General features: G+C 41.7%; 1 protein-coding gene across 2 annotated transcripts; it reads left to right on the top strand.

The window, feature by feature from the left end:
* Positions 1–349: 349 nt before the first annotated feature.
* mtf2 (metal response element binding transcription factor 2) lies at positions 350–10,777 on the top strand. 2 transcript variants are annotated; one of them, XM_078287931.1, is made up of 15 exons: positions 350–505; positions 1,518–1,719; positions 2,010–2,091; positions 3,368–3,478; positions 3,674–3,774; positions 4,065–4,249; positions 4,394–4,489; positions 4,654–4,722; positions 5,225–5,348; positions 5,790–5,857; positions 5,977–6,147; positions 7,185–7,296; positions 7,547–7,605; positions 7,804–7,911; positions 8,018–10,777. In XM_078287931.1, the coding sequence occupies exons 1-15, from the start codon at positions 501–503 to the stop codon at positions 8,391–8,393; spliced, it is 1,869 nt and encodes a 622-aa protein (XP_078144057.1). In that variant the 5' UTR covers positions 350–500; the 3' UTR covers positions 8,394–10,777. The 2 variants fall into 2 exon arrangements, with proteins under 2 accessions (XP_078144057.1, XP_071756085.2); XM_071899984.2 differs by having other exon boundaries at positions 7,194–7,296.
* The last annotated feature ends 565 nt before the right edge of the window (positions 10,778–11,342 follow it).

The following is an 11,342-nucleotide window of genomic DNA, read 5'->3' on the forward strand; positions in this document are numbered from 1 at the left end:
AGCTGTAGCTGTGTAGCTTGCGGCTACCCAAATTTTACCCCGTAAAGATACATGAACATTCGTGTTTCTGAGTCCTTGTATTTTAACTGCTTTCCCCGTACAACACAAGAAGGAAAGCATAAGGTCAGCCTACTATTCAAAGGTGTTCGACCAAAATAAATATGGCTTATGCTGCTTGTGGGGGTGGAGGTGTCCCGTTCAGCAATGCCCTGCCTACAATTTCAAATGTATGAAAAAAAGGTGAGCGTGTAGCAACAACAAGCAGCACTCGTTTGAGCGCTTCCCATAATGCACTCCCGGATCATCAGCGGGAAACCAAAATGGCGAACGCACTGGGGGAAAATGAACCGTTTGTTATTTTCTGAAGAACGCACGAGCGCTGAAAATCTTCCCGTCACACTTTCTAGATAACTTCAACCATAGACGGGGCGAGATAACCGTGGTCGCTTCCACCCAGATATTTCTTCGTACCAGTCATTTGTACAAGCGGAGGTGACCGAATGAGGTATTGTTGTCATCTAACTTACATCACCATGTTTTCCTCCTTTTGGGGGGTGTGGGTCCGAGGGTCTTTTGGCTAGCGACCTGCCTGACAGTTATGCCTTTACATGTGGATTATTTACTGTAACTGTAAGGCCTGCGAACTTTTTCATACACAAAATATCATTTCAGCTCGTAACGTTATCGCAAAGTTTGTGTCCTTTCATCCTCTTTAGTGGCCCTAATGTTGACCATGTTCACTCAGCGCCCGAACAAAGGGAGGCTCGGACTGACGGACAGTGCAGAGAGGGAAATGCTAGCCTAACTGTAAAATAAAGCCTACTTTCCCCAGCGAATCTCGTGAAAACCGTTTGTCCAGCGCAATATAAAAGTGTAAAGTAACATTTGTATGATTACGACTGACAGCTGTCCTCGGCACTCACTTGTCAGTTAATTCTCGGTTAATTTTGTCCAATAATCTTGACCGTGTCCCCAACTGCCTGCAATTAATTTTGTTTTTTCACGTGGGATGCACTTCATAGCACAATGCGGCGTGCCCTGTACACAGCTTACTGGCCGCGGCTGCCATTAATTACAAATTATCACCTGTTATTTTAGTAGAATCACCTGTTGTTGGCCTATCAAGAGGCCACATGATGGAGCACTGTGAATAATTTGTGTCCACTGGGTGGGAAAATGGCACGTGTGATGTCCTGTCTTATTCACCACCAGTCTTAGTTTTGTAAAATCTTGTATCAGTGTTTTAATACTATTGCACATGTATGCAAGACACAAAATTCTAAAATTTCACATCTAATTATTGATTGCTAAATGGCACACCAAGCCGACAGTCACTATACAGGTGGAAAATTGCTAAAAAATTGGGTTAAGGGCACAGAATAAGTACACAGTATCACCTAAAATAATGTCAAAATATCACTCACTTCAATCCCCGTCCTAAGTGCACAAATCTCTCTCTCTCTCTATCTTCCTATCCCCACCCTTCCCTCTCTCCCCGTTGTCTCCCGCCTGTCCAGAGACTCGGCGGCTGTGGACCACCTGTCTGTCCATCAGAGAGCTCACCCCCAGCGGCAGCAGCAGGCGGCACCCCTGTCCCCCGCCAGCCTTTCTGCCAGGGAAGAGTATGGAGAGGACGCCATGTCTGACAGGTTCACAGAGGGACAGGACGTCTTGGCCCGGTGGTCGGACGGCTTGTTCTACTTGGGAACTATCACAAAGGTAAGTGTGAGGGAAACGCTCCGTGGTTGTTGGTGTGTGTGGTGAGGTCGGTATCATTTTGCTTGTTTCTGATGATATGAGATGGCTGGTCAAGAATAACTGGGAGTGGATAAGACCTATTAGTAAAATTTCCAGCATGTAAAAATGTGCCTTTTGTTACCCATTGCTTTTTTTCTTGTCAAGTTATTTGAAAAGACAATATTTTTGTGTAATTATACTTGTGTAATTTTTTTTTTTTTTAAATACCATGTGGTGTTGAACCTGTGCATGTGCTTTTTTTTCTCTTCCAGATAGATCGGGAGAAGCAGCGATGCTTTGTTGTTTTTGAAGACCGGTCAAAGTCCTGGGTTCTCTGGAAGGATATTCAGACAGGCAAGTTCTGTCAACGTCTGGCAGTATGGCACTTCATGATTTGTGTATTTGTGAAAAATGTTTGTATTGCAGTTGAATATTGATAGTGGATGAAAGTGCTATCTCTTGATAATTTACAAGGAATCTGAAACATAGCATTGCTATTTTACTGCCTGGCAGCAGCAATCCTGTGCACCTGTTAGATTCTGTGCAGTTTAAATTATAGTAATTTTTTTTGTGATTTCCTGGTTGAGTATTCTGTGCTGTCGACTCCCCTATCTGCCTTATTCAGCCAGGAGTTATCTCCCTGCTCTGTCCCTGACAGTTAACAGTCCACAGACTGCCTGGCTTCAGTACAGCACCAGTGAGCTGTCCACATGTGAAGATGAGCATAGGGAAGGTACAGCAGGGCTGGGAGAGAATTCCCTTACTAATAAAATAGCTGTCAGTCTCATTTTTGATAGATTTAAAAAGAGAAAGTGTTTATGAAAAAAAAATGTTTCCATCATTTAAGTTTTTGGTTGAAAATAAATTGTATGACTGATTGAAAAGTGAACCGACCCCAATGCTGCTGCACAGCCATGTGCTCACCGTGTTGTGAGCACATGGCTGTGTTGCTGTCTAAGATTATTGCCACTAGCAAGTTCACAGTAGAGTTAACACCATTTCTGTGACATAACTTTTATGTAAAAATTGTGGCATACTCCAATGGCATTTTGAAAGAAACATTATTTTAGAAGAGTCAGTCACTCAAATATACAATTATTCTGTATCATCTGACCTGACACACAAACACACAAAACAAACACTCTCACTGGGAGTTTTCAACTGGGGTTTCATACTGTCCATGTTATCTCTGTTATTTGTACAACTGGGTTAATATAAAATGGCTGTATTGTTGGCTTTCCTCCTCCATGTCATGCCCTTAAACATTTTTTGCTTTGTCCTCTATTTTCTAAAGCCTATTAATCCTTGTAAGTTGTGGCTACTGGTTTAATTACAGCGGTGTTTGATAACCTGATTTTTATTTTTTCTTTAGTTAAATTCTGTCACTTACTTTCGGTGTATGATTTACTCTGGATAGAGCGTAACATGGTTGCGGATTGTACTTGGGACATTCCAGTTGGTTTGTTGTGCCACATCCGCTCAGGTCAAATACTGCAATGAGTCCATTTCAAACAATAATTTGACCTATTTCTTGTTGGTGCCTAAACTAAAGCGCCTTTTGAGGTGCTTGGCTGTTCCCTTTCATACGTAGCCTGCATCAGAGTTGTGATTCTTGTTTTGTCTGTTTCAGGGGATGAGGATGATGAGGATGATGAGGATGATGACATTGTCTGCTCCATATGCCAGGATGAAAGCTCAGAGGAACCCAATGAGATTGTCATTTGTGACAAGTGTGGACAAGGTACTGCCCTCTGTCCTTTATGCTCTTATTCCTAATATTGAACAAAGTGTTCTATAGTGCAGTTCATTTGTTTTGTTTTGTGTTTTGACTGTCATTAATATTTACCTGTCTGTATGCATAGAGATGGGTGGGGGGTGTAATTCTGGAAACATTGATCCACTACTCTGTTTAATAAAATGTTTCTGCTGTCTGTAGGGTATCATCAGCTGTGCCACTCCCCCATCATCGATGCCACTGTCATTGACTCGGATGACAAGTGGCTCTGCAGGGAGTGTGAGCTCACTATTACTCCTAAGGTACAGCAGAGGTCGGGAGTGGAGGGATAAATAATAACCTTGACTTGCATATATGTGTTGTTTGTGCTTACAGGCTAGCTTGTGTGTGTTGTTGTGTGTTTGATATCATGGCAAATTATTGGCAGTCATAATCACCAGTCACCGATTTATATATAAATGCTAATTGGCCAGACTGATTAATTGCTCCACTTTTAGTTTAAATACAGTATATGTGGGTACATGGTTTTATGTCGTAAACATGCGTTTGTTAATGTTATTTTTTGTTGTGTTTTTGTTTGTGTGGTTTCCAGAGGGGAGGTGCTCAGAGGAAGGGAGCTAATGCTAAAGGCCTTCAGCAGCCAGAGCAGCAGCAGCAGCAGCAGCAGCATATGGAGTTGCAGCTGTCCTTCCCATACGCCCTGGAGGAATTGGTGTGGGACCAAGGCCACAAGACTAACATCCAGCAGTGCTACTGCTACTGCGGAGGTCCAGGAGAGTGAGTAACGCATACACACTTGAATGAACGCACTCAAGTGTTTGAGTGCACACTTGCATACACGCGTTCATCTGTAAAAAGTTTACGATTACTTACACAGACACCGCTAACTTCTCTCTCTCTCTCTGTCTCTCGCTCTTCTAGCTGGTACCTGAAGATGCTGCAGTGTAACAGGTGTCAGCAGTGGTTCCATGAGGCTTGTCTCCACTGCTTACAGATGCCCATGCTCTATGGAGACAGGTACAAATGCTGCTCCTTTAAATTTTATATATATATTCCTTACCTTAGAAATACTTAACATTTTCTTTTCACACCCCCTCTCTTAAACCATGTTCTTTGATTCTATTTCTTGATTCATTGTGCAATGAAAATCAGTTAAGACAACTGTGCTTCTGTCTCTTCAGGTTTTATCTGTTTATTTGTTCTGTTTGCAACTGTGGACCAGAGTACCTCAGCCGACTGCCTCTCAGATGGTGAGTGAATCCCAAGATGTTTGTTCAGCTTCAGTTTGATCCACAAGAAGTACTTTGACACAGAGATAGCCTGATGATGGAAGTTTGTGTGTAGACAAGGAGACGGCCTCATTAAGTTGAATCTCAAGACTTCTTCAGTAAAGTCTTCTATTCATAGAATGAATTGTACAATAAAGTAGACAAGCATGTGATAGCCCTTCTTTAGAAAGTAGTCGTTTTTATTTTTAGATACAATGCCCCCTTTCACACCAAATGGATAGACCTATTCCAAAGTTGATGTTTTGGGAAAAACTGTTTCCAATGCATCTTAGTTACATTTGTGAGTAGTTCATCTTTTTTTGCCCAGTTTGCCATTACCACATCGCCTTACCAAGTCTCATTTTAATTTGTGCTCTTTACATTGTTTCTAAGTATACACTGTGGCTGTTGTCTTTGTCATGATTACTCACTTGCCACACAACTATTAGAGAAAATGCATTTTTTACTACACTTTACTACACAGGGAGGATGTCGCACACTTGAGCCTGTACAACCTGAGTGTGATCCACAAGAAGAAGTACTTTGACTCTGAGATAGAGTTGATGACCTACATCAACAACAACTGGGAGCTGCTGCAGCTGGGGGAGGTAAGAGGACTAGTCACTAAGCTCCATATCTATCATACCGGTGGCCAGTTTTCTATGTTGGTAGCCAATTCCAGACTCTTTGTTGTGGTTTCCAGTCTTTTTAGTGGACATTTTTTTGAGTTACCTACCGGGAAGTGACGTGAAATCATGCATATTTAAGAAGCTAGACATTAAATTTTATCTTGGATTTTGCGATGGGTGTTTGGCCACCGGCACACATTTGCTGTTTCTACAGTATGGAGCAGTTTAACATATAAATCCATCTCAGTGGATTGGATGCCAGAAAATCACATGGTCAGCCTGTGCTGGAAGGTTAATAATTCTATTCTATTCTATTTTACAGTATACCAAAATGTGTTTTGTTGTTGAAACTATACTTCTCAGATATTTGCCTTTTCTTTTAACAATTCCTCTCCCGTCTGGTACCCTCCCTGTCTGCAGCTTGCCAACACTCCAAGATCAGAGCGATATGAAAGTATTCGGGAAGCACTAAACAGCAACAACAGCAGGTAGGTTTTTAATTTATTAATCACCGTTTAAATTTTGATGATTGCCTTAAAATGTTCAACTTATAAACTTCAAATGTCTCCCCGACTGTCATTCCCCCCTGTCCTCCTTTCTCTACCAGGTTCATGTCAGGGAAGGAGATAAAGAAAAAGAAGCACTTGTTTGGCTTGAGGATCCGTTTCCCACCTGCCCCCCCAAACTCTGAGGAGCCGACCAGCAGAGTGGTGGAGAGGGCCTCACACGAGATCACCATCAAAGGACGCAAGTCCACCAAACCCCTGTCCAGCACCAGGTAAGATGTTAGCCTTATTTTGGAAAATATATGGGCGGGAAATTCTGGGTGGGGTGGCATCTCAAATCAAGTCCATCAAGGCTCTCATGAGCACAAAGTATGAACAGAGCGTTTTCCGAAGTTCTAGATTGACGTTTCTGGGTAGGATAACATTGCCAAACAAGTCCACCAAACCTGTTAGGTAGGTTACATAGGTAGGAGGTGAGCCTTGTATATGAAGTTATACCCCATCTATCACTACAAAGCCCCTTGTTAACACGTATCACAATAAGCTCTTGAGATAGCAAACTGCTTGCAGTGGAAATGATAGCATACTTCTTCGTACCGATCCTATAAAATATGTAGCCTGGTTCTAGACTCCTGAATCGCGACCCGTCCACTCTTTTTGGTCGAGAGTTTGGTGTTGCTCTATTCAAAGGCGATTTCTCGATCGGAAAAACAATCGGGCCAATCTGCGCCTTTGTGGGCGGGACTAAAGTTTGAACCATTCGTGCAACAGTTTTTCATTGGCGTTTCGGCAGAATAATATTTGTTGAAATAATTTCTTAACCAACATGTTGTCTTTGCAAAGATTATATTTTTGTCAAAAACAACCAACATTCTTGGTGAAGTTAATACCTAAGTAAATACGCCCAGCATCAGTGTAACTGAAAATAACGTCTGAGCCGCCGGATACATCAGTCACTAGTGATTGGTTTGGGGAAAATTGTCACCCCCCCAACACAGAAAATGGCTAACATGGAGGCAATGTCAGACTGAATAATGGAGTGGTAACGAAATGGCCATTCAGTCTGAATATCAGGCTTTAAAATAGGGCTAGCCTGAGAAGAATTCACAAAGCATACAAAACAGACATTGAAGGGAATCATAGATTTGATGGATTGTTTTGATGCTGCCATGCATCTTGTAATTTGTGTTTCAGAATGTGTGACTGTTTAACAATTTGACTATGGCTTTTAATGCAGAACTGTCACTGTTTTGCATGTGAAACCCTTGTAGTGTAGTTTGCTGAAAAGTTGTTGTTAATGTTGCTCTAGAACTTCCAGTCCGTTAACCAATGGCACAGTGAAGACGAGAAAGAGGAAGCAAGGAACACATTCTCTGGAGACTCTGGCTAAACTGCGACGCTCCAGTGAACTCCTCTCCCAGGTGTGTAGGGGTGTGTGTGTGTGTGTGTGTGTGTGTGCGCACATGTTGAGTTTGTGGGCGGGAGCTGGGTGTGTGCATAGCTGTTACCGTAGGTGAGTGTTGTTGCGTTATACTGCGTAAGTCTCTCCTCACACAGCCATTCTTGTGAGAAACTTCTCAATCCAAGTGTGATTTTTGCCTGAGATCTTGAGAATGTATTTGATGAGAAGTAAAGCCACTGAGAAATAACCGTTTTGTTTTTCTTTCACAGGAAGTAAGGAAGCCTCTACCACTAGAGCCCCACTCGCTGGATCTCTTAACCTCTAACAAGTGAGTCAGCAGAATGCGGAGCAAAATTTACACAAGCATTAAGGAATCATGATCCTTTTGTCTGTAGCTAGTGGTGAAGCTATTGTACAGTGATTGTGACTTTGTTAGGTTTCAGCAGGTTCTCTGTCTCTCTTTCTGTATATAATCTGGTAATTTTTTGTTCCCTTCTCTCTCTCCTTCATTTTGCCTTCTCCACAGCAGCAGGAGTGACCGGTCTCTGCCGTCTTCTCGGACCTCAGATGTGGAATCCATTGGAGCCCTGAGCACCACAGAAACTACCTCAACTAGCATTTCAAGACAGTCCAGGTATGTTTACTCTTCCACAGCAACATTTAGCCCTTTCTCACTTTGACAGGGTGATATATCAAATTTTTTTTCTTAACTTTCTCTTTCCCTGTCCCACACCCCTCAGCCTCTGTAGCTCCATCAAGACGCGCACGACAACCCACATCATGCCTGTTTCCCACCCGCCCTTAAAGAGGAAGCGTGGGCGGCCGCGGCGGGCCTTGCAGCCCCCCAACCCAGAGATTCCCCCTCCCAGCCACGCAGACCCCAACCCCTCCGCCATGGAGCTGCCCAGCCCGCTCGCAGGGCTCCACTCCACAGACATAGTTCACGGCCTGGACCCCGTCAGCCAGCTCTCCCACCTCAAGACCTCCATCAGCAGCTATTTTGGAGCAGCGGGGCGGCTGGCGTGCGGAGAGAAGTACCGAGTCCTGGCCCGACGGGTCACCCTGGACGGCAAGGTCCAGTACCTGGTGGAGTGGGAAGGAGTCACTGCCTCCTAGACTTATCACTGTCACCATCACTTCTAACCAGCGCTAACAAGAGGTTTATGACTGTGCGAAGGACATGTTTACACAGCCTGTATTCAAAGCATTAATTGATGTTTGCCTTTTGTTCAGTTCAGACAGGAGCAAGTTTTGCCGGTAATGCTTACTGTAAAGCCTACTGGTTTAATGCAGTGCAAGGTGATTGTAATGCGTTGCAACACAAGTGTTTTCCTCAAGATTATAAACATTTAATTTACCATGGAGATTAAGCATAGAGGAAGTCACAAAACCCCTTTATTTAAGTTTGTTTTTTGTTTTTGACTACATTATCTACAATTAGTCTTTATAGAATCCCCCATGTATTGTTGGGCAAATAATTTAACAGTGCGCTTCACCTGTAGGCTTTCAGTGAACCGTTACTGTGCTTGAGTTTTAATCCAGTGGTATGCTTTCATTTCTGTGACATTGTGGTAACTTCTTGGTTGCTCCCAACCAGTTCAGTATGAAACTGGAAAGGTAGAAACCAGTTTTTTGACAGAACGTGGAAGGTCAGGTAATGAATGGCGAGTCGTGGAGGATAAGAGAAAAAGGGTTAATTGTGTTCAAAGAAGTTAAATAATTTTGACCAATGCAGTCATGTGCGGAGAGAAATTACATCAGTTTGGTTGTTTTCATACCAAATTGGGTAAATGAAATGTGTCTCCCTTTACATCAGTGTCCCCTCCCCTAGTCCTAGCTGTGAGTACCTCTTGTTGCCTTGGGCAGACGAATCCTTCAATTCTGCTTTTGGAAAGTCTGCTCAGTTGTGAGCAGTTCAGGTGTGAACGCAAAACAAGAGAGATGTTGTGCTGCTGCAAACTTGTTTATTATTTTATATAGAATTATACTACATCTATTATTACCTTTTCTACGTGTATTTTCTAATATGCCTTTTCTGTCCAGTAGGGTATATTTCTCAGATAATTTTTTTTTTATTGTTATGGATTCTCTTGCACATATCAAATTATACCTTTTTAGGCTGTCATCTCATTCATTACAGATAATCTGATCTTTTCAGTGCAGTGATTCTCAGTGAAGGTAAAGTTTCTTAAGTCCCTTTTTTATGCTGGTAATTGCGTAACTCCCAGCAGCTTAAGCTTTAGTGTCATATTCTGAAAACCGGCATCTCTAAATAAACAGTGTTATTTCAATGTACAAATGTCCAGAAGCTGAGTTTTTTTTTTTTTTTTTTTAGGGCATGTGCCTCTGAGGAAGATGTTGTTAGTTACTTGTGTTTAATCTAAAATAGTAACAAATATATACATTTTGTCTTAAGTCTTTATTCTGTTTTCTCAAAGGTTTTGTTTTACAAGTAGTTTGGATGTCTTTGTATAGTACAAAATATATAATCTCATTTAAAGCATTTTGATTGGAAATTGATTGTTAACTTTGAAATCTATAAGGACCTACTGAGTTTTTATTTTCTCTGGTGATAGTTATTCCAATAAATTAAGTGCAGCAGGAAAATGGAATACTCGTAGACCTGAATTCAGAATTGCTATGCTCCATTTTATTTTATTTTTATTTGAGCTGCCTATGCAATTCAGTCCTCAAAGAAACGTTTTATGTCTCATAATTGCACCAGTACGCTTGAGAAAGAGGAGCAGCATCATTATGTTTAACTCCTCAGTTGATCTGACTCAGGCATTCAGTCTTTGGTATTACAGGTGCTATTTATTTTAGTCACCATCAAAACTGCACTTAGATTTTTGCTTTTATGGTCATGCTCACTTGTACACGCTCAGGATGTGCAAAAATGTCACTGTGTTAAATAGAAGGCCAGCATTTGGAGTGTGACAAGAGGTTTTGATGTAAGTTATTCACTGATGTCGGTGGTCAGTATTTTTGTGTCAGGTCCTCCATTCTATCAGTTGTAGCATTAATTTGGACCATATTTGTATGTAAGCTCATATTGTAAGTCGCGTGTTTATGCTGAGTCAGAACACAATCAGAATCACTGGAAATCCAACATTGTGCGCTGTACTTAATTGCAAGAGGTAAATATTCAATCACTATATCTCTTTTTGGAGATGTTTATTTTTTTGTTACTCTCAGAAGAAAAATAATGTACCCTTGAAGTAAAGTGAATTGACCTTTTCGACATTGATACCTCTTAATTGTAAGGTTGTTATACAGTGCATCTGAAGCTTCTCTCCTCTGTCCGGCCAGTGTTAGAGCCTAGATCTTGCTGTTTGCTACTACTGGCTTCGAGCAGGCTTCTACAGCCAAAGAACATACATGTAACGTCTACTTTGTTTCTTGGGTTTCCTCATGTTACATTTTTATACATTACCACATAGGTGGACGTGTTGTTTCCGAACCTGTTTTGTTAAAGGATGAATAAAAGCAGATATTTTGAAGTTTTTGTGCAGAACTGGTTGTTTATTCATGTTGACAGTTCATAAGAACGCGCCACTATTCGCGGCCTCTGTCAATGACAGCCCTCTCCACCAATCATTTCACAGACAATTGTCTCTTGTCCAATCACAAAACGCGTTGTTCGGGTGTGGGCGGAGAATGTAGTTACAAATTGGCTGGCTACTCTGGGTAAACGGAAAAGATTTGTTCAACTCTGAGTTACAAATCCAGTTTTAATGCTTTCATAACGCCACAGGACAATTTTATTACAGGATTATTTAATTCAAAACATGATCGTTGTCTGCCGGGCCTTTTAGTTTGGTCGTTTGGTTTCTTGCTCCAAACATAACGTTAGCAACCTGTTGATATAGCAAGGAGCTTTGTTTACATCTAGCGAACGTAACGCTAGCTAATGCTAGCTGATTGTCATGCTTTAGTATCGTCACTCATGTTTAACACATATTTTGATAAGTTAGCTTAGCTGCTGATGTTCTTTATCTTTCTTCCCCTTTCCAGCTGAGCACACAAGTGTGCAATGTTGCTTCAGCAACTGAAAATTAACCCTAG

The sequence above is a fragment of the Centroberyx gerrardi genome, chromosome 13 (assembly GCF_048128805.1).
Source record: "Centroberyx gerrardi isolate f3 chromosome 13, fCenGer3.hap1.cur.20231027, whole genome shotgun sequence".
Taxonomy (NCBI): Eukaryota; Metazoa; Chordata; class Actinopteri; order Beryciformes; family Berycidae; genus Centroberyx; species Centroberyx gerrardi.

Coding starts and splice junctions, on each gene's coding strand:
- mtf2 (XM_078287931.1), top strand. Junction 1,720..2,009: donor ACTTGGGAACTATCACAAAG/GTAAGTGTGAGG, acceptor TTTCTCTTCCAG/ATAGATCGGGAGAAGCAGCG. Junction 6,148..7,184: donor AAACCCCTGTCCAGCACCAG/GTAAGATGTTAG, acceptor ATGTTGCTCTAG/AACTTCCAGTCCGTTAACCA.